Raw genomic sequence first — 23,719 nt, 5'->3', positions numbered from 1 at the left:
TGCCAAGTGCCTCCCTGGTAGGGCACTCGGCAAAGAAATTTTGAAAAAAAAATTAAAAAATCTTTGCCGAGCGCCTCTAACATGACACTTGGCAAAGCATGTGGTAACGTAACTGGTGCCGTGACAGTCACTTTGCTTTGCCGAGGGCCGAGATTGTCCTCGGCAAAGACTTTGCCGAGTGCCCGATAAAAAGCGCTCGGTAAAGAATTCTTTACCGACGGATTTTTTTATCGGAGGCTCTTTACCGAGTGCTGCCCTCGACAAAGACTTTGCCAAGGGTAAAGTAGTCTTTGCCGAGTGCATTAGGTACTTGGTAAAACGCCTGAATCCAGTAGTGAGATCATGCACGTTCTAGACTTCATCAAGTCGACACCATATGGTTTCCCATTTTGAGCAATGTCGCTGCGCGGAAAGAAAAATCCGGATTCCAATTTCCATGGAGTTGGAATCTGGTGGTCCAATACCGACGGTCGAGAAAAAGATTGCTTTGATTTCACGGTTTGGAGAATCGTGAAATGCCCGGGATTACATTCGCCCACAGGCCACAGGCTACGAACGCGAGTGCCCGGCGCGCATATATTCCTGGACGAGAAGGACGCGACGTGGCAACGTGGGCACTTGGCAATGGCAGACCTCGTCTGCCCGCCATTTGTTTGGACCCTGGAGACTGCCAGCCGCTGACACACGGCATCAGCTACGCGACAGCCGTCACCTACGGAGTAGTCACACACGCGTTCACATATTCACATATTCACATGCCATCAGCTACGCGACAACCGTCAGACTGGTCCAAATCGATATGGTACGACGCTAGTGGCCTGGCTCACTGTAGGACGGCGGTCCTAGCCGGTAGGAGTACTGGTCTGGATTTTTTTTAGATATCTACCTGTTGGTTTGAACTTATCGGACTTATCGCTTAAAATTTATAGTATTTTTTTAAAAAAAATTAGATTTAATTGATTTATCAACCGACTTTAATATTAGACTAACATGACTGAAATGTCACGTGGCGGCACAGAGCGGTGAGCCGGTGAAAGGAGGTTCGTGAGCGGTGTTTGGTCTGTGGAAGAAAATTCATGCATAGGAAATATTCTACTTAAATGCTAGATTTTGTGGTCGAAAAAAAAACTGACGGACAAGCTTATCTATGTCTTCTATTTTTTATTATTAGTAAATAATAATTTAAGGATTATTAGTATGTCATATTATTACTTAAAAATTATGATGGTAGGATTAGTTTTGATAAGTGCTAATAGGTTGATTAGTGCACGTTTCCTACGCTAATTAGGATATTGGTGGTGCTAATTAACATATTTTATTTTAAGTTAGTGATTATCATGACAAAATAGTATTAGTGCACATCTATTAGTGTCTAATTAGTTGTTATTATTTTTAAATAATAGATATAATTAGTCAACTATTCTCATCCCATCCACTCTCGTCCATCCAACCAAACATACATCATGGATATACTTATCCCAATATCCATAGATCGTCATATCCCATTCTTTTTGAAGCAGGAAGCCTTGCGCTTGCGGTAGCAACTAGCCTACACGAAAAGATACAAATCTTAGACATGAATCTGGGTGCCCATAATTTTTTTGGATGGAGAGTGTACTTTCTAGTAAGTCCATAAGGAGAATACTTCTAGATCATATTAAAATAAATTATTTTAAGTTTAAATAGACTTATAAAAGTAATATCAACAATTATAATTCTAAACATGTTCTTATTTGATATCGTAAATATATTTTTGTATAGAACTTTGGTCAAATGGAAGATTGCTTGGCTTAGTATTGTAGCTACAGGTGTACAATAGAGGGAGTAGCTTAGTATATGTGCACTTGAACTCGCCAGCGACATTGTGCATCACCTCATGACAATCTGATGCTATGTAATACTAGTATTTTGCCTAGTTGCAATCAGCCGCTAAACATAAGGCATCTTTACAGGCCAGCGCTTCCAGAAGACCATCACACACACACACAACAGCACGACATAGCCCCTAGGAACTTACTTACCACTCTAATCCTTACTAAGGATGTAAGTGGGTTAGCCCATGAACCTGTGTATTCATTCCAACCAAATTTCCATCAGAAAAATTACATGCAAGACATGGCCTTCGTTGACCGTTTCAAAGTGCGCAATGCTCACCATTTTTTAGACAATTTTAGAAACATGTAACACGCCTCTGAACCTGAGTGTGGACCTAGGTTAATGTGAGGGAAGACATACAGCTGCACTTAATTTTGGAAAGTACAAATATAATTTGCAAAGAAAAAACACCATACGTGCTCCTGCTCAAACAATTTCCAATGCCCCTATTTTTATTGAGTGAGAAAACCACATGCTAATTCCAATTACTCTTGATGTGCCCCTCCTAGTTTTTTTTAAAGGTTTGCCCTTGTCTGAAGCTCTTCCTTTTGTATCTACTAGCAAATAAATCTCTTTGTTGTAAAAAATGCCATATCATACTATGGACAATGTGTACAGATAAATTCGAGAGCAACATCTCAATTTTCACATGGCTTTTTGAATCTTTTCTGTTGATCTAAAACGAAGAACTTAAGAATCTTCAAAATTTTGTAATTTCTAGGAAGATGAAAAGATCATTGTTTTTTACATCATAACTTTTGCATTTTTAAAACAAAAAATTTCCAAAATGTTATATTAAGTTTCGATTAAACTATTTAGTCCCAACATATATTCCAAAAATCTATTAAAAACATGTGGACAACACATGTGCTCCACTTTCCTTAATAAAGCATATGCTCAAAATTAAATTTTATTTTTCAAACTCAAATACAACATTCTAGAAAGAAATTTAATTTTAAAATACAAAAGCTACGATGCCAGATCTAAGCAAAATGCATCGTACTGAATTAAACTATTATTTTTAGTTTGTCTCGGATAAATTGAAAATGCTGAGATGTAAATGGGACTGGATTAGGCACCAGAGTAGTCGGCGAGATAGCCGATGTGCTTTTGATCCAATCGACTGCTCAAGGTCCGACGGCGAGCCACATAACCCTAGCCGATTAGGCACTAGAGTAGTTACTACTTGAGCTCTTAGGACCTGTTTGGCAGGGCTCCTCTCCGGCTCCGGCTCCGGCTCCTCCAGAGGAGCCCTGCCAAACGTTTTCTTAGAGAAGCCGTTTTTCAGTAAAAAACAGAGGAGTCGGAGCCGTTTTGTAGGAGCCACAATTTGTGGCTCCTCCAAAACGGCTCCGGCTCCTCCGGAGGAGCCGTGCCAAACAGGCTCTTACTCCCTCTTCATCGATCCGGATCCCACCTCCATCTCTGAGCGCCCTGCTTCCCCACCGAATCTCGGTCTCTTTCAAATCTCAGGGCTTTGTTTGGTCGCGATCAAAATTTGCCATACCAAATATTTAGTAAATAAAAGTCAGACAAAAAAAAACCTTAAATTTGGCAAGCCAAATGTGAAAGGCTGATAAATTTTAGTAACAAATCAAATAACAGCCAAAATCATAATTTGCTAAATTTTTAGTTTGGTAAATTTTGAAGTGAACCAAGCAGTCCCTCAGTTCCCAGTGATATTTCTCTAGCCGAGGTGTCCAACGACATGCATGGCTCGGGTGAACTAATGTTGCAGGCCGCCGCTGGCGACCACCACACAACCTGATCTACTTTGCAAGGGCAACGAGGAAAACGTGCGGGACCTTCCCCTGGTGGCAGCGGTGTCCTCTCCATCGCCGTTGCCTCGACGTCGATGACGAGCAGTGCCTCAGCACTTCAGTAGTCCGTGTGAATCTGCCCTCTTCCTGTCTCCCTGGGCACGTGCCCCATGGCCATTTGCCCGCTCGTTGAAAAGCCATAACTGAAAATACTGTTTATTGATTTATTGTGAGAGAAAAAATATTGTTCCTTCGCTGAAACAGTACGGCTCATAAGACAAACGAACAGGTCCTATGACACCTTCGTCCGCACTCCTCAGCTTGCTGCTGATGAGCAATACTCACTCGGTCTTAAAATAACTCTCAAGAGTCAGAATCCAAACTTTCACCAAATATATACTACAAAAATACTAATATTTGTAATATCAAATAAGTATCATTAGATTAATCATGGCTTATATTTTTTATGACAAACTCATTTAGAAATATAAATGTGGATATTATTTTTTAAAAATCTAGTCAAAGTTGAATTTCTTTGACTCTTCGAAATGTGAGAGGAAAACTTATTTTGAGGCGGAGGAAGGAGGTACTACTCTTGGTTTACTGATGACCAAACGTTTCGTTGGGAAAAAATGCATTCGTTCACTACGGGACTATTTGGTTTGCGCTTTGCACACGTCATCAACATATGAGGAATCCGACCAGAAAATAGAGCCCAGCAAGGGGCGAGAAATCTATTGGCCCCTGAAGAAAAGAAGCCCAGTGCAAAAGTAGGCCTAAATTCTTCGACTCCTCCGCACGTCCAATATGGGAACAAAACAGCCCATACAGATCGTACAGCACGGCCCATGAAGAAAAAGACCCTGAAAACCCTAGCCTTCGTAACCTCAGCTCCTATAAAATGCAGCGCCGCGAAACGACGCCCTCACCAGTCACCACCGCAGCGCCGCCACAGGTAAAGAAGAAACTCCTCTTTCTTTCGTATTCGTAGTACTTTGCGATATTGGTGCTTGATTTCCGTGATGAGAGATCCAGCGATACTCGAGCCCCTTGATGAATCGATCCCTCAGATTTTTCTCTCCGGGGCTCGAATTTTCCAGTGGGGCGAGATTTCCGGAGATCTTGAGTCGCTTCGCCTACTGACCACCGTGAGGCGCAGCGAATAACATTCTCCAAGATTTGCCCGCAAAAAAGTTATTCCAGATTTCTGTTCGTTTAGTTTAGTTTAGTTTAGTTTAGTTTTGTTTTTTGTGCTCGATCCGGTTGAGTGAGCATTGTGATGAATATCAAAAGCATGATTCCTGAGGGCCACAGATGAGATCACCTTTTTTTACCCTTAACCATTTAGAGCTTAGTTTTACTTGTTGTGGATGATGAAATGCACTGGGCTCCGAGCAGTGAAATTCGCTGTGTTTTGACCGAGATGCACTTGCCTAGAAAGCATTGTCTGACATGCCCAATGTCGTTTTCGTCAAACAAATCGTTGCTTTGATGAGTAAATCATTGAAGAAGGCTGCATTGTACCAAGATATGGCTCAGTTTCTTTACCCTCGTCTTGAATTTGCCGACTCGGCTGTAGCCAAATTAACGAGGAAGCAAAACTGGTCGGCTTGCCCTCTATTCAATGGGTTATCCGCTTACCGAGCTTCCCATATGACGCCAATTCTAGCTTTGGTTTCTTCCATGTCTTCACTCTGCAGTCGAAACGAGGTGATAGTGGAGGGGGATGGCGTATGCTGTAGCCATTCTTGTAGAACACCTCGAACAGCAAGTTATTATCCGTATGAGTGAGCCACTTCTTCCTTTTGATTTTTAGTGATCCCTTCTCATGGTCGTTTTAAATCACGCGAGGAAGACGTGGCCGGTGGTTCATCATCCGGGCTGGGTCATTGACGTCTACATTTTTTGTGCTATATCTGCAAAGCTGTGAAATGCATCAGTACATAACTGAGATCTTAACCAGCTCTCTCCGCTCGGAAAAGCAGGACATTACTAAGATAATAATATTCTTAAATATAAACCTTAATCTGAACCTTGATCGTATTGCAATTAGTTCTGAATTACCGTAAGTTGTTTGGCTGTGGCTTTCGTAAACGATCGTAAATTTTCAGCCGAAATAGTATTTTTCTCTCACACAAATCAGCCAGCAGGACTTCGAAAAAACAACGATATGAACTAGCCAACCGAACTGGCTGATCAACCAACAAGACTTCGAAAAAATAATGATATGAACTAGCCAACCGAACAGGCTGATGGTGCCGGGATAGGAAGGCAGCAGCGATGGGCTGCGGCCACACCACTCTGCAGCTACTGAACAAAAGCAGCCATCAGCTGCTGCTGGAGTGCAGCTTAGCACACCGTTTGATATCGCTGCTGGAGTGCAGCCTAGCACACCGTTGATATCTCCATGGTCTAGCAAAACACATACCGTTTGATATCTCCATGGAGCAAAACATGCCAATAATTGTTGGAAGAAAGCCTGGCCTGAATCTGGAAAGCCTGACCTGAATCTGGTTGTGAAATATATGGGCATGGTATTTGTACGTTTTGATTGAAATCTCTTGACGGCCATTGCCAATGGTCAGATAACATGTTTGCTTCAGGTCAGGTATTACAAATTGACCAATTAACTGAATCTTTGTTCTGTTCTTATAAGTCATGGTGTAATACAATTGCAACTTTTTATATACAAAAAGAAAAGATCAATGGTGATAAAAATGTCTGAAATATCTGATGAGGTTTTAAAATCGTGAAAAAATATCTAAGTGTTTTAAATTTTTTGAATCTCTAAATTTGTTGCAAGTTTTTTAATATAAAAAGTTTGCTAAATATCTGATGGGGTTTTAAGATCGTGAGATAGCTTCAGGCATGACAACCCCAAATAAAATGGATTCTTTGCATGCATGCTGACCGGATCTCCCCTTGTCCGATCTTTGGACACCTCAGCCCTTGTTTGCGGCCTGTGCATGGAGCATTAAATGTAGACGAAAAGAAAAACTAATTGCACAGTTTGGTGGAAAATTGCGAGACGAACGTTTTGAGTCTAATTAGTCTATGTTTAAACACTATTTGTCAAATAAAAACGAACGTGCTACAGTAGCCCCAAAATTCAAATTTCTACAACTAAACACAGCCTCAATTGAGATGATTGCCTGATCATGGAGGTACAGCTGGGGCTGTGTCGAGATGTGCCCTGTTTGTTTGGACTGGTTTAGCTTATAAGTCATGACTGAAAGTACTGTTTGACATATGAGATAAAAATATTATTTGTTTACTGATAAGCCAAATACGATCAAGCGAGCAGGCTGATGATTCCTTGAGAATGGAGGTACTTGGAGTTCCCTGAGAACGGAGGTACTTGAGTTGGAGGCCTCCATCAAAACACGCCAGTAGAGCATGCACAATAAGGGCCCCGTTCGCTGGTCTGAATTTTGGCTGAAACTGGCTGAAAAACACTGTTCCGGCTGAATTGTTGTGAGAGAAAAACACTGTTCCGGCTGAAAAAACAAGTCGAACAAACCAAATTTAAGACAAGCGAACGGGGCCAAGGTGGTGAAGCCCGAGGGCATCTCTGTTGGTGGCGAGGCTCGATGTTTGTCTCTCATTTGTGCCTGCAGTATAGCCATTTAGCCTCGTTCGCTAGGAGGAATTCTGGAGAAATCTAGATGAATCTGGAGAAATTTATGAGAGAAAAACGTTATTCTGGATAAAAAAAAGAAGCAGATCAAGTCGGGTTTAAAGGCACGCGAACGGAGCCATCGATGGTTGGGCTCCATTTTCATCACTGCAGTACATTTTTTTTTGTCTACCTCTACCTTCGATCTCCTGCCAACTAACATCAGAACTTTGGGCTCTGTTCGGCACCAAAATGAAACATCATGTATAGGCTCAAATGCTAGATTTTGGAAAATAAAGCATCGCTGTGCAGTGTTGGACATCAATGCTTGGACGCTCTCTAATTCCCGAGCATCGTTTACGAAGCATCGGGCCGTGAGCAGCAACAACATGCACTCCTGTAGCTCGTAAACGATCGTAAATTTCTAGTTAGAATAATATTTTTCTCTCACATAAACCAGCCAGCAATATTTATTCACGAATCAGCAACGATACGAACCAGCCAACCAACCAGGCTGATGTTGCCGAGATAGGAAGGCAGCGAAGCTCAGAAGCTGCAAATCATTTCCTTTGGTAATTTCCCTTGGATTTGATTGCCACTTGTTGCATTGACCACGTGGTTGTCATTGAACTTGATGCTGGCAAACGGCAATGAGCACATTGTCCTATAGCATTGCCCTCGCCAACGATCTCATTAATCAAGAAAAAAAATGCTTGCCTAGTTAAAGATGGCAACGGGGCGGGTTTGGATCGGATGGAGTGTCTGGGCACCCAAAACCGAAACCCGAACCTGAAACCCAAATCCGCCCCGAAAATCGATTCGGGTGAAAATCCATCCCAAAACCGAAACCCGCGGATCCCCGAAACCCGACGGATTAACCGAAACCCGAGGATATTGTACAGAACATGCAAGTAGCAGCTACATTTGTGTCCAGCCATTTACAGAACACACTGTCCAAATATTACAGTCCAAACAATAGTATTACAGTCCAAAGTGGCAAAGTCCAAACAAAAGATATTACACACATATGCAGACGTACATGGTACAGAAGTTAGTCCAAAGTGGCAAAGTCCAAACATCCAAACAAATATTACAGTCCAAACATTCATCAATTACAGTCCAAACAAATATTGCAGCGCCACAAAGGTAGAATTGGAGAAGCAACCCAAGTTCTGTACAGTTCACATATTACAGTCCAAACAAATAACAGTACACACTGTCCAGATTATTACAGAGTTCATCATTCATCAATTATGGTGGAGTCATCTTCATCCTGTGAAATAAAAATAGAGAGTAGCTCATTACTTGAATGTTCAACGCATTGTAAATTCACAAATTGAATATACAAGGAAACAACAGCACTACCATTTCTTCATCTTTTTCATCAAGACAAGTCATCAAAGCACCAACAAAAGTAGAATGAGACCCTGCATTGATGTGATTTTCACAAATTAGTTATATAACTTATATGGAATGAAAACCACATACTTATAGAAACTGCACTTACCTAACATGTCATTATGAGACCATGCTTGCATACACATAAGTGCCTCAATCATTGATGGTGAAAGCCTACTAGGATGTGGACTAATTATTCTCCCACTAGTGCTAAAGGCTGACTCGGATGCCACCGTTGTCACAGGAATAGCAAGGACATCACGTGCAATTTTTTGTAATGTTGGGTATTTGAGCCCTGCATGTTGCCACCACTGAATGATATCTAACTCTTGTGTCCTAGGCAGCAGTGGCTCTTCCAAGTACAAATCTAACTCTGTTCGCACATAGGTGGAGGTCACAGCTGGCTATTTGGACATGTAATCATCAAAAGTGGCAATCCAATCTTCATCATCCATCTGAGAAGGAGCACTTGGTCTAGTTTGAGCACCATCTGTTGTGGCAACATCCTCCATACAATCTTGGTATTCCAAAACCAGATTGTATAACAAGTCTTTCACTTTGTTGACAGCTTCCATAGCTACACTTTCTGACCCATGAATTTTGAGAAAAAGAGCATTCAACAATTGTAATTTAAACCTAGGATCTAGGACAGCAGCAACAGCCATCAAACCATGCACATCTGACCAATACTTGTTGAATTTCTCTTTCATTTTAATAGACATTTCTTCTACCTTAGGAATTTCACTGCTTTGCCACTTCCTAATTGTCAAAAAAATGTTGCATATTTTGGGAAAGAAAAGATTGGCTGTGACATATTTAGTTCCTGATAGTAGCTCAGTTACATCATAGAACATCTTTAACCTATCACAAAGCTCTCTAGCAAACTTCCAATCATCTTGAGATGGAACACAAGGAGCACGAGAAGCAAGGCACTCAAAACATCTTGGTAAACTAGTGTAGTGCTAAGCATAATATAAGTAGAGTTCCATCTAGTTTTACAATCAAGAGCAATTCTTTTCTCATATTTTCCTTTCATTTGTGCTGCAATTTTCTCAAACTTCTCATGTATTTTAGGAGTGGCCGACCAGTATGCAACACTATCACGCACATTATCAATTCCCTTCTCCATTACACTCATTCCATCTTTCACAATCAAATTTAAAATATGTGCAGCACAACGCATATGAATTAATTTGCCCTTCAACATACAAGAGAGGAGTGGTAACTTGCCTTCCACAGCAGCCTTGTTCTTTGCAAGATCATCACCATCGGTGCCAATCATGGTCTTCATGAGGCTATCATTGACACTACAGTTGTCAAGAGTTATAGTGGACAGATTCCTCTCAATATGCCAATCTAGGAGAACTTCATGAAAAACCTCTGTTATAACCTCTGCAGTATGTGGTGTCAGAACATAAATAAACCTACAACAAGAAGAAAACTTTTTAGCTAATACGAAAACTTTTCTCTGGTGGTTTGCTGTCCACAAGAACACAAAATGATGTGATTTATTATTACCTAATAAGAAAACTTTTAAGCTTTCAATCTTCATCTAGAAAATGGGCTGTAACTGCCATGTAACCTTTTCTCTGGTGGTTTGCTGTCCACAAGTCCGTAGTAACAGCAACACGAGCACTCAATTTTTTGATGTAATTCACCATAGATTGCTTCTGCACTTGATACATATCCAAGATATCCTTCCTAATTGTGTTTCTAGACACTACCTTGAATGCTGGCTGCAATGCAGCACAAAACTTGCAAAATCCAACATAGTCCACCATGGAAAGAGGAAACTCATGGACAATAATCATTAAAGCAAGTTCTTTCCTAGCGACATCTTGATCAAACACATACTTCTCTAATGTGACAGTGCCATCTTGTGGGTTTGCAGATAATTTAAGAGTAGACTGTGTTAAACCTTTTCTAGTAGCTCTGTCCTGACATACAGCAATGTGATTCTTTAAGTGGGTTGTACCATTTCTTGTCTCCCCACCTAAATGTTTTTTGCACCATTTACATTTTGCTTTCCATACCCCACTTACATTAATCAAATCAAAGTCTTTCCATACTTCAGATCTTAGCTTCCTCTTACTACCAACAGGAACATCATCTTCTACCTCTACCACTGAATTATTACCTAGAGTTGCAGAATCAGTTGCCGGTGCTGCTGAATCGGATGGCGGTGCTGCTGAATTGGCTGTAAGACGTGGACGAGAACCCACAGATTGAGATGCAGCAGCAGCAGCTTGAGATCCACTTGAAGCACTAGGAGCCGACATTGCTCACTTCCTGACAAATACAAAAGGGAAATTCGTGATGAGCATAGACATAAGATGGGCTAACTTCTCAACAAACTTTTCAATGGCTATTGACAATAAGAAAAGCATAAGAAAGTGGAAATCACTTCAATTTACGACCATTTAGAAAGTGGGAGTCTGAACAACATATGGAAAAATTGCATATATCCTTTGGTGTTAGCCAATTGCAGCAATGAATTCATTCCATGTATAGAGAGAATTGGAGAAAACAAATTTTCCACAAAACTGCACAAATATATGCCAATTGCAAATAGCGTATAATTGAAGAATTTTACATCTTAGGGTTTCAACAGAGCCTTTAGCATGGCACCCATGAGAAGTACTATGAGCTTAAATACTAGACTCTGTAAAATATACCATCAGTTTGAAACCTGATGCCAGTGAGCAACATCTACGCTGACACCAAGAACAATTGGCATGCACGCCGCCTAGAATGAGACTTACAGAGAGCTCTCAACTATAGGCAGTAATCTGAGAGACTGAGACCGTGTCCATGCAAGTAAGCGCAAGAAAAATCAAAATGTCACATCTCTATAGATCGATTTCATAAGCAGTAAGCGCAAGAAGAAGACGGTCGAGGAACCATACCTAAGTGACCGCATACAGCAGCAGGCGCGGCGTCGACTGCGGCCAAGCTCCGGCACACCAGACACAGCTTCAGATCAGCTCCCGCGCAGCCTCGCTCTAGATCTTGCCCCACCGGCGGCACCACAGATCCGGCGTCGTCCCCACGCCCCGCACCTGTAGACCGCGGCAGCGGCGAGTGCCGCACCGGTAAGCAGCCTAGCAGTGAGGAAGCAACGGAGAGGCAGGAAAACGAACGGATGGAAAGCGGCGGCTGAGAGCGAGGATGGCAAGAGGACGGACGACTCACCTCTTCTGGTCGGCGCAACGGCAGGAAGACGGAACTCGAGGCTGAACTCGTTGCGCGTGAAGCGTGAGAGCAGGTTGGACTTGCCGACGCCGGAGTCGCCGATCAGGATGCGCCGCCATACCTGCGTGCGGCCGTGCGGGGAAGGAACGAGCCGCCGACCCACCGTCGCTCATCGCCCGTGCATGGATGCGGCTGTGCGCCTGCGGCGCCTGGGTGGATCCGTGGATGCGGATGAGGGCTGAGGGAGTGAGGGTTGGCCGGTTGGGGGCTGAATGATTCATCGATTCCACGCTTATATACTTAGGGTTCCTAGGTGGGCTTCTGGTGGGCCGAAATTTCCGGAGCCCCGATGGAGCTCCACGGGTCAATTTTAATATCCGCCCCAAAACCACGGTATTTCGGGTATCCGAACCCGCAAATCCGTGGGTGAAAACCAGGAACCAAAACCGAAAACCGCGGACCCGAAATCCGCGGATATCCGCACCGAACCCGATCCGTTGCCATCTTTATGCCTAGTCCTACGTAAGGCCCACCGCCAAATGATTTGTAGTATGAAACAAACATTGAACCTAGTAGAAGGGTGTGATTTTGCACAACATTAGATAATATAGGTGCACAAATATGTGCCCTGTTCGGTTGAACTTATTCAGAACCACTTTTCAGCCATGGAACAATGTTTTTCTATCATAACATTTCAGCAAAAACATCAACATAAGTCAAATTTCAGCATCAGCGAACAGATTGATGGGCTTGTGGTTGGTGTAATATGAAACAGCCATCGAACCTATCGAGGGGTGTGATTTGCATGCCATTAGACAATATAGGGTGCTACAAATTTGGTCATGTGGTTGGTGGAGAAAAAACAGACCCTCTTCTTCTTTTTTCTTTTTTTTGGGGGGGGGGGGAGGGGGATCTAAACAGTAACCAAGTTTTGCCTGCAATGGATGACTCATAAGTTAGCTCTAAGTATTTTTTTTATATTTTAATAGAAGAGAGAGGAGCTAGCTCATGATCAATAGATAGGCTCATGCACACATTTCAAAAACATATGAGAGTGTCATATGTGTCTAATCATATTATGAGCCATTGCTGAAAGTTTATACTATTGAAGAGATTGGCTTAGAGTTAGTAACTTATTCCTTCTGTTGCGGGTGCCCTAGTGCTAGTTTAAGCTTGGCTATAAGCGAAGCCAAGTCAGCAACTGACTAATGCAGTAGCCAAGCCAAATATAATTGTTTTTCTATTTACATGGGACCCACCCATTCAAATCTTATTTTTATTTGCTCAGAAGGCAGGCTTAGGGAGCCGTGTCAGGCAGGAAGGGAGTATGTGATGGCAAACTTAGGAGTCGTGCCTTCCCTGCTAGCGCTCGGCGCTACATGTTGCGCCAACAACTTGTTTCTTCTAATTTTTGTCTCATTCACCAAGGCATTTGCTGATGTGGCTTGACTATAAGACAAGCTGTATTATTATATCCGCTCTTAGCACATGATTTTGTTTGGTCCGATCCCCGTCTTCCTTCACATGTGAGTGTCTCCTCCAAAGACACGAGCTTCTTTTCAGTCTTCGATGTTGTCACTATGTCCAATGGAAATAGGGATTTTGGGGTTTGGATTGAGAACATAGTTGACAAACTCTCGATTTCATTGTGTGATTTTATGACTTTATTACGACCATAGTTTATTAGGTTGGTTCTATTCTAGTACCTAATAAACTACATAGGGAGCAGTGGGTGTGGGAGCACCCACCCTAAGCAATAGCCAGTTACAACATAAGTTATTCTGTAGCCACCTCTATTTACGTTAATTTTATATACTAATTTACGATAATGTTAATACATATTTGCGATAGTTGGGTTACTATAACACATGGGGATATTTACCGTAACGTTATAGTAAACCACTTAGTAAGGAGTTATTATAATATCATAAATTAACATAGTAATTATCGTAACTCAAAGTGGCTACAGAATAAGTTATTTCGTAGCCAGCTACAGGGTAGTATATATATATATATATATATATATATATATATATATATATATATATATATATATATATATATATATATATATATATATATATATATATATATTCGTTAATATGCGATTTTTTGGAAAAAAATAATTATATATGCATTTTAGTATAAAACTTTATGCACCAACTAGACAAGCACATACATATTTTTTTTAAAATTTGTTCTGGCTCCGTCTCTAGAGGGGACAGGGTTTAAAAAGGATGCTTAGGTTTTGAAGGGAAATGGCTAGAGAACCGTTGATCAAATTGGACAGCCGAGTGTTGGCTGAGCCAAAATCAGCCCTTATTTTTTTTTTCCTTCGGCGAGCGCGCCTTCTCGCTATGAGCCTATGACTATGCGGGCTGGTTGTTCGGCTGCGAATGCCTGCACGTTGCCGTATCCGCACGGTAAATGATGAGATTATGCGTGTCTCCTTGTCATGTACTCATGTATATGGTTGTTATAATCTAAAAAAAATATGGTTGTTATCAAAATTTCTATAATTCTATAGGCTTGTTTGGTACCCCACCATAACACGTCATGTCACGTGTGGCGTGGCTGCCGAAGTTGTGGCGTGGTGGCGAGCGATATCGCTCGTCACCACAATGGTGGCATAATCCAACACACAGACCAGAGCCTTGTTTAGTTGACGAAATTTTTTAGGAAATTGTACTGTAGCACTTTCGTTGTTATTTGACAATTAATGTCCAATCATAGTCTAATTAGGCTTAAAAGATTCGTCTCGTGAATTTCGTCTAAACTGTATAATTAGTTTTATTTTTTATTTATATTTGATGCTTCATGCATGCGTCAAAGATTCGATGTGACGAGAAATCTTAAAAAAATTTACAAAATGAAGTGGAACTAAACGGTACCCAGCTGTGGCTGCCGTAGCCTACACAGAAACCAAACGCTAGCCATTAAACGATGGCAGCCATAACTGTGGCGTGGCAAGGATGGCGGCCAACCAAATATCCCCTATATCTATATATGACCCTGTCGGCGAATAGCAAGGTGTTTGGACGACGGCGCACATCGGTGATAGTTAACGTGGTCTGAGAGTAGATTGCATATGGCCGGGCAAGAAGTACTTCCGTCGCACACCTGGCCTGCGACGCGAGCGGTACTTGACTGAATCTTCACCGGGAGGAATAGGCGGCCTACTGTAAGTCGTACTTTTTAGTGAATAAATATTATTTTTCTTTTATTTTAAATTAGTCAATAATATTTTTAATTATATTTTATCAGTCAAACTAGCCCAAACGAACGAGGATTAACACCCAACTCAACTCAACCGTCTCCTTTTCCAAAAAGCAGCTGCCATTTTCCATTGACGATTTGTGCATGTGCGTCCATGAATGGAAAAGACACGCATGCCATCCAGGAAATCAACACGATGAAGCTGTGTGCAAAAACGCATACCATGAGCCTGTTCGCTGATTGATTTTTGGGTTGATAAGCTTGGTTGGTGCTAATTTATTATGAGAGAAAAACATCGTTGGCTGGCTGATAAGCCCTCGCTGAAGCCGACAAGTAAATAGACTGCATGACGAAAGTAAGCTATGCTTGTAATGTACTCCACATACCCCGGGCTAGAGAGATTTTTTTTAATTTTAATACTTTTTGGAAACTAATTTTAAATCTAACATGGTCGTTTTTTTAAAAAACTAACACTTTTGGCCGCGTCTATTGCCCTGTCGTGGTCAAATGCTTGTAATCGCTGACCGCTGACGGGGCAGGACCTACTGCGCCACCGATCTTGGCGCGGCATTGCCACGCCCTGATCCGTGGCGCGGCAGAGCCAAATAAAACCGGCCGTCGATGCCCGTGTTCGCAAGTGGCCGAGCAGCCGCCGTTGCCCGAGCAGCGCAGCAAGGCCGCCGCGGCCACTTCCGCCCGCGCCAGCCAGCCCGCCGCCGAGCACGGCAAGGCCGCCGGCCGCCCAGTGCGGCCGCCGAGCCTCCACGCCGGCACGCCACCCCTCCGGCCACGCACGGCGGCTGCCCGCCGAGGACTGCGTCCGCGCCTCCCGGTCCGGTCTAGCGCGCTGCAGCGAGGTACTCCCCTAATAGATAGTAAAATTATTAAATTATAGTTAGTAGAGTTAGTAAAGTTATTTAGTTTAGTTAGTATATGTAATATAGTAAGTTAGTATAGGTAGTAAAGTTAGGTAGTTTAGTTAGTACTGTTATTGAGTCTAGTTATACATTAGATTTAATCTAATTAGTTGTTGTTGTTAGCCTTGTATAGATGTTAATATTAGATTAGTTAGTACAGTTATAGTTAGAATATGTATTAATATTACTATGGAAATTACGTACGACGATTTCGACGACTTGATAAAGTTTCTGAAAATGCTTTTGCAGATGGATTGTTGTGTTAGAGTTTTGTATGGAGGAAGTGTTAGGAGAGAAGATGTTATGTTTGAGGATATGGAAGAAGAATTAGAATGGTTTGATGAACCTCCTAGCTTCAACGACCTTTGTGTCCGTTTGAATGTAAAGTTTGACAGTGATTTCACACTGAAGGAGAGGTTTGATATTGGGAAGACTAGGGCACACTATGTCCTCATGCCCTTATGCGACCCTGCTCACTAGTCCCGCTATACTAGGGTTCTCCAAGGTTCCAATGTGCCTATGGCTGAGGTGGTAGTGGAGAATTGGGGTCGAAGGGGAAGCAACTCAGGGTAACATGGATTTGGATGGTCAGTTGACGCAGGAGCAGTTTCATTCAACTGCAGTAGGTTGTATAAGCAATGACTTCGATGTGAATGATTTCAAACGGGAAGAGGAGGAGGAGGACAGGATCGGTGATATAGTTAGCAGTGATTCAGACGATTCAGATGATGACCAAGGAGGTACAGATGCTACGCCAACACTGGCTGATGCCATGCCAGTACCGGTTCATACTATGCCATTACCGGTACCAATTAAGGTTTTACATGGTGTCCAGGCTCAGGGTAGACTAGTCACAAATTTAGCTGCAGATGATACCCCCTATGATTCATGGGCCAGAATTAGCGAAGCGCAGCAGTATGTTCCACCACCACCTTACACAATGACTGAGCTTTAGCAACTAAGGTCTAAGAACATATCTTTTATGGGCGTTCCGAACTATAGGGATGTTAGTATGACGGATATGACGGTTTTTGACACCGGTCTCTAGTTGTGTAAGAATTCATTGTATAACTATGAGAAAGAAACCCTTAGGAAGGGGATGATATTCAACACAATGTCAGAGATGAAACTCTTCCTTTAGGACTATGCTGTGTACCACCTTAGGCCATACACCGTCACTCATTTGGACCAGGAGTTGAGGTACCATGTGATATGCAAAAATGGTTGTATGTTGAGGTTAAATGCAAGAAAGGGACAAAGTGATGGCAAGTGGAGGATAACTAAAGTTGTCAAACCCCACACTTGCCTAGACAATAGGGGGAAGGAAAATCATCAGCAGCTCACTGCACGTTACCTTGCCCGTTATATATTGGGGCTCGTTAATGATAATAATGATATCTCAATGTCTTCTTTACAACAGTCCATATCTGGATTCGTTAGGTATGATGTGACGTACGAAAAGGCTTGGCGTGCTAAACAAATTACTCTGGCGATTCGATGGGGTACTTGGGAGGAAGCGTACAACAGGGTGCCCCGTTTTTTATGTGCAATGCATTACTACAACCCTGGCTTGAAATGGTTTGTGGACACCGTAGGGATGTTTTTTTGGGACCCATTGAGGCATGTCCTCCATCGTGTGTTCTGGTTGTTCGCGCAAATAGAACATGCATTCCAGTTTTGTCGGCCAGTCATACTTGTTGATGGCACTTTCCTGACAGGAAAATACAGGGGCACCTTGATGATGGTTGCTGCTGTTGATCCTGAGGACCAGATAGTACCCATGGCTTTTGCTTTGGCAGAGGGGGAGAACAATGAATCGTGGTCATGGTTCATGTGGCTTCTACGTTTGCAAGTACTTGGCCCAACTCGCACTATATGTTTGATCTCGGACCGTCACATAGGGCTTCTTAGTGCTGCAGCTGAGCATATAGATGGGTTCCCGCCTCTAGTACATAGATGGTGCATAAGACACTTTGCCACTAATTTCTGGCGGCGTCAGCGGAAGTAGGAGGTATGTGACAAGGTAAAGGTTCTATGTTGTGTACGTACAGAGTACCAGTTCAAGGAGACAAAGAGAGAACTAGACAAGATAGTAAATATAGTGGAAAAGGTCTGGTTAGAGGAGCAGATGGAACAGAAGGCTCAGTGGGTGTTAGCATATGACGAGGGGGGTTTCAGGTATGGCATCATGACCACTAACTTCTCGGAGTCCTTCAACCGTGTATTCATCGGAGTTCGATCGTTGTCTATATCTAGAATTGTTGAGTTCTCATTTCATAAGTGCAACGAATATTTTGTGAAGATGTGGGAACTTGCGCAGAGGAATATAGCTGAGCAGGGGCATTTTGGAAAGGCTAGAGCTGAACATTTGAAGGAGGCCGAGGAATTAGCCAAGCAGCACACCGCCGAGCCGTATGGACCCTGCCGCCATATCTTTAGTGTACGGGGCAAGGGTGGCACAAGCTTGGACGGCGAACGTTATGGTGGACAAAACTACCGAGTTGATTTTGAAAAGGTAGAGTGTAATTGCAACGTCCCTCAGATCATGCAAGCCCCTTGCTCTCATATGATCACGGCCTGCAGGGTTCACGGATACAACTATGAGGATCTACCATATATGTCACCCTTGTATCTCTGTTCGAACACCGTTAGTATTTGGGAGATGAGCTTCGAGCCATACCTTGATCCGACACAGTGGCCATCTTATAATGGTTATGACTACGTGCTGCATCCGGATCTAATGAAGGTAGGGAAGGGTAGGAGGAAGAAGAAGCGACTCAAGGGGGGCATGGACGCTATGAGAGGGTACGGCGAAGACATGTACGGCGGGGGAGACTTCAACGAGACCCGAGGCAGGAATCTTTGCTCTGTTTGTAAATAATCTGGTCACAAGGCTAGCCGGCATAGAAGACGAGGGCAGCAGGTGATTTCATATTGTGTTCATACTGCATAACAAGTAGTTTAAATTTTGCAATGCTACATAATGTTAATCTGAATATTGTTAATTTAAATACTCTAACCCCTTTTTATCAATTTGTAACAGGATGATCCCTCTCACGCCACACCAGCTGTACCCCATTCTTGAGGTGGAGTACGACGACCCCCTTCTTCCACCGAACGACGAGGTTTCCAAGAGACGTTCGAGGGATCCTTACATTCCAGGGACTTAGTTCATTACGTCGAACTTATGTCGAACGAATATTGTCGTCAAAAACTTACAGACTCATAAACCAATGAAAATGTTATGTGGTAACTTGTCGTCCATTTATTTGCTTAATGTTCATTTCAACTTGCGCACGGTCACGACACCACTTGTAGTTTTGTACAGCACCGACAACAACTCAATTGAAGCTGGATGTTGTCTGCCTGCGTCACTGCTGCGTCGTCGTCTATGGCGCGGCACTGATGCGCCGTGGACTCTAGCGCGGTAGAACCTGGGCTATGGCGCGGCCGAACCAGTGGGCTACGGCGCTGTATTCGAGATAATTTCACCTGATTATGTTGATTTTAGAAATTTTGAACACATGATATAAACAGATGTGATCACTTAAGATCGATCATGGGTAATCCGAGTACATGACACATGGGTACAATATATCAGTAGTTCAAATGGAATATAAGACAACACAATAAAATTTCTACTACATAGCTACATTGATCATTAATCAAGCATGAAACTAACAGTCGGCGTAATTAAAAACCCTCAGTCAGAAACATACTGAGTAAGCAACTCGTCGTCCAGTACCAATCCTCAACCACAACCCTGTTGCTGTAGCTAGACTCACCTGCATTGCCCTGATCTACCTTTCACCTGTAGTAAGCGGCCTCCGCTTCATCTGCGGCCTCTGCGGCCTGAGTGAAGAACGCGTCATCATTCTCCGCCGCCTGCAAGGCCGCCTCTACTAGAGCGATGAGCTCGCTCAGTCTGTCAGTGTCGTCATCTGCCTCCTCCGCCTGCAAGCCCATCTCTACTAGAGTGATGAGCTCGCTCAGTCTGTCAGTGTCGTCCTCAGCCTCCTCCGCCTATATGCCCGCCTTTGCTAGAGCGATGAGCTCGCTGAGTCTGGCAGTGTCGTCCTCATCCTCGTCCCCCTCATCAAACAACACAATCGGTGATTCAACGGTGCGATCAGCTCGCTTTCTGTGCTCATCTAACTTCTTTTCCTCGTACCTTGCACGAGCCACCTCTGCAACATGGTCCTCGCTGCAGCTAAAATGTGCGTCATTACTTTGCACGAGGACGAGAAGGGAGGGAGGCGGCCAAGGAATGGAAGGGAAGGGATGCGGCAATGGAGGGCCAGGACTAGCCGTGGGGGTTTTATTCGGCTCTGCCGCGCCACGGATCAGGGCGTGGCAGTGCCGCGCCAAGATCGGTGGCGCGGCAGGCTCTGCCCCGTCAGCGGTCAGCGATTCCTGTCGTCGCTACGTCAGTCCTCTGCCGCGCCACCATGCATAGCGCGGCACAGGCATTTGGCCGCGCCAGGGCAATAGGCGCGGTCAAAAGTGTTAGTTTTTTTTTTAAAAAAAACCGGCCGTGTTAGATTTAAAATTAGTTTCTAAAAAATGTTAAAATTAAAAAAAATCGCCAGACAAGTGCAGCGCATGATCGTCTACAAAATGACACCCCCACGATTGACGTGCGACCCGGTCCGTCTCGCCTCACGCGTGCCAGCCGTCGCGAGCAGTGGAAACTCCGTCCGGATGCTTGGAAAATCCCGGGCGGATTGCTTACGACGTGCCGGGGCGGCGTACTGGACCGAGCGCGATGTGAATTTCTACGTTTTCTCGCTGCTAGGCTCAGCAGTTGCCATCTGCCCGTGCTCGTCTAGACCGCTTCAACTTCAACATGCTTCAAGCTCCAACATGGTTTTACTAGTATTTTCCATGACATGTTTCGCTAAGCTCGTAACTGCATGTCTGACATGCCTGTGATGGGGATTTGACGAATAACATATGGGGCATATATGGCTGTCCGATAAGAGCTGCGCTGTAAACCACTCCAAGCATATGGTATTCCTTCTTTCAGCCCTGGTTTAGTTCGCAAAATTTGAATTTTGTGGCTACTGTAGCACCTTCGTTTTTATTTGGCAAATAGTGTCCAAACATTGACTAATTAGGCTTAAAACGTTCGTCTCGCAATTTCCCACCAAACTGTGCAATTAGTTTTTCTTTTCGTCTACATTTAATGCTCCATGCACGGACCGCAAACATTCGATGTGACAGGTACTGTAGCAACTTTTTGGAAGTTGGCCACCAACTAAACACGGCGTCAATGTCCAGGCTAACTAAAAATATGTCCATGGCCAGCCCCATTTCATTTGTGCACCAAGTAACAATCCACTAGTTTAAATAGAAAATGACACTTTTAGATTCCGAAACATACAGGTGCGCTTTTGGAATCCACAGTAATAAGCAGAAATTTACCAGAGGTCAGATAGATAACATTTTTCCAACATTTCCAGTCCAGCTTACTGGTACGACATCAGTGAAAAAAACACGGCACCTAACTCCGTAGACCAAGCGCAGGACAGCTGCAACTTTCTCGCGTCCATTACCATCAGCCAATCTGCGTACGCACTCGGCAACACGCTCCACAGGAATATTAGCGTACACACCACACCAGAGAGGCAGAGACGGTGCCGCCGCGTCAGGTCAACTCCTGTAGCCCCGCCTTTCCGTCCTTCAAAATCCCCGTCCCCTCGGCACAAGCTCCAAGTTTCTCCCCCGCACGGGTGTCTCTTGTGTCGTGTCGCTCACCATGGAGCGCGAGAGAAACGGCGGCGCGGCGGTTGCGGGCGAGAACGGCTTCTTCTACCACGACGACGCGCAGGTGGAGGCCATGCAGCGACGCGTGGACGCGGCGGCGCCCTTGGCCGACGACCTCTACACCATCTTCCGCCTCCCGTCGGCAGTGCGCGAGCGGCACCGCGACCTGTACGAGCCCAAGGTCGTGTCCGTGGGCCCGTACTACCACGGCCGCGCCGGCCTGGGCGCCGCGCAGCAGCACAAGTGGCGCCTCCTCCGCGACTTCCTCTCGCGGGGCGGGAAGAAGCAGGCCGCCGGTGGCGGCCTCGGCGCGCACGTGCGCGCCGCGCGCGAGGTCGTGGCGGACGCGCGCCGGTGCTACGCCGAGGGGTTCGGCCTGGGCGCGGACGAGTTCGCGGAGCTGCTGGTGCTCGACGGCTGCTTCCTTCTCGAGTTCTTCCTCAAGAAGAGCGAGGGGCAGCTCGCCGCGCCCGGGGGCGCCAAGTGGGCGTGGCACCACATGTACCACGACGTCCTCCTGCTGGAGAACCAGATACCCTTCTTCGTCATCGAGAAGCTGCACGGCGTCGCCTTCGCCGGCGACGACGGCGGCGCTGATGAGCGCGACGCGCTCCTGGACATTTTCTGCAAGGCCTTCGCCGGCGACCTGCCGTCGAGCCGCGTCATCCGGCCGCGCAGCGACAAGACCATCCACCATCTGCTGCACCTGCACTACGAGTGCAACGTCCGCAACCCAGCCGCCGACAGCGACAATGCCCGCCGCAGCAGCATCGGCGACGCCAGCGTTAACGGCGCGTCGCTGGCCATCTGGAGGCAGCCGGCAATCCCGTCGCCGCGCTCCGGCGAGGGCGGCGCCGGCAGCAAAGGCCGTCTGACGTCGATGATCCCGCCGGCGGGCAAGATGGAGGAGGCCGGTGTGACGTTCAAGCGCAAGGCGACCCCGCGGGACGTGTTCGACGTCAGCTTCCGGTACGGCGTGTTGCACGTGCCGGCGTTCGTGCTCGACGAGGGCGCCAAGGTGCTGCTCGCGAATCTGGTGGCGTTCGAGCAGGGAGGTGGCCGCGCGGCGCGGCAGCTGGATGGGGGCAACCTGGTGACGGGCTTCGTGGCGCTTGTCGGGTCGCTTGTGAACTCGCGGAGGGACTTGGAGGTGCTCCGCCGGTGCGGGATCATGCATTGCATGCTGGCCGACGACGACGCCGTAGCCTACTTCAACCACGTGGTACAGTATGCGACCATGGACTACGATCGCCACCTGCTGGCCTGCCTATTCAGGGACGTTAGAGAGCACTGCCATTGGAACAGATGATCGCTCTGCACTACTGTGGTTCCGTTTGGCATTTGTGTATTTATTTATTTGAAATTATATATTGATTTTGTATCCATCAAACTAAAGACATGTACTGTCGCTACTTCATGCAATGACAAATTAAATGGGGAAAGCTAAAGAATAATTGATTTATTTGGAGAGGACAAACCCTTTTTTTTCTCTAAACAACAGAGACGGCGCCGGCTTCGATGGACTAGTGGGCAACAACAAACTGGCCCCCTGCAGATCATGTCCTGTTCGCTTGGCTTATAAGCCGTACATTTTCAGTCAACGAACAATATTTTTCTCTCACAATAAATCAGTCAATAGTACTTTCAGCCATGATTTATCAGCCAAGCGAACAGGGCACGTAGCTTGGTGGGAGGAGGCCACGAGCAAAGCGCCTACAGCAGAGCGAAGACAGTTCAATGATATGGTGATATACACCTTCTGGAACCTTTGAAAAGACATGAACATGACAATCTTCAACAACACTGTAGAAACAATGTTGCAGGTGGCCGTGAGAATTAAAGATGACATAGAACAAACAAAGAGAGCATTCGGTTAGGGGTTGCTTCATCTTTTGAGGAGGGCTTTGTCAAAACTGTAGGATCGTCTAGGAATAGATCTAGCGGATGAAATCTTTCTATTTAAGATAGAACACATAGAT

The 23,719-nt window shown here is 44.8% G+C and overlaps 1 protein-coding gene and 2 non-coding genes across 3 annotated transcripts; all 3 read left to right on the top strand.

The window, feature by feature from the left end:
• The first annotated feature begins 5,001 nt into the window (after positions 1-5,001).
• Positions 5,002-5,089, top strand: LOC136541103 (small nucleolar RNA snoR118). The gene has a single exon (XR_010780201.1). It is a non-coding gene; the product is annotated as a small nucleolar RNA snoR118 (small nucleolar RNA).
• A 116-nt stretch (positions 5,090-5,205) lies between these two features.
• Positions 5,206-5,292, top strand: LOC136541090 (small nucleolar RNA snoR109). The gene has a single exon (XR_010780190.1). It is a non-coding gene; the product is annotated as a small nucleolar RNA snoR109 (small nucleolar RNA).
• Positions 5,293-21,679: 16,387 nt separating this feature from the next.
• On the top strand, positions 21,680-23,168 carry LOC136540051 (UPF0481 protein At3g47200-like). The gene has a single exon (XM_066532035.1). The coding sequence runs from the start codon at positions 21,733-21,735 to the stop codon at positions 23,047-23,049; it is 1,317 nt and encodes a 438-aa protein (XP_066388132.1). The 5' UTR covers positions 21,680-21,732; the 3' UTR covers positions 23,050-23,168.
• The last annotated feature ends 551 nt before the right edge of the window (positions 23,169-23,719 follow it).

Source organism: Miscanthus floridulus, chromosome 2, assembly GCF_019320115.1.
Source record: "Miscanthus floridulus cultivar M001 chromosome 2, ASM1932011v1, whole genome shotgun sequence".
Taxonomy (NCBI): domain Eukaryota; kingdom Viridiplantae; phylum Streptophyta; class Magnoliopsida; order Poales; family Poaceae; genus Miscanthus; species Miscanthus floridulus.
Note: the sequence above shows the minus strand (reverse complement) of the source record. Positions and strands in the feature narration are given on the sequence as shown.

Bases quoted from the DNA above. Each gene is read 5' to 3' on its own strand.
- LOC136540051 (XM_066532035.1), top strand. From the start codon at position 21,733: ATGGAGCGCGAGAGAAACGGCGGCGCGGCGGTTGCGGGCGAGAACGGC.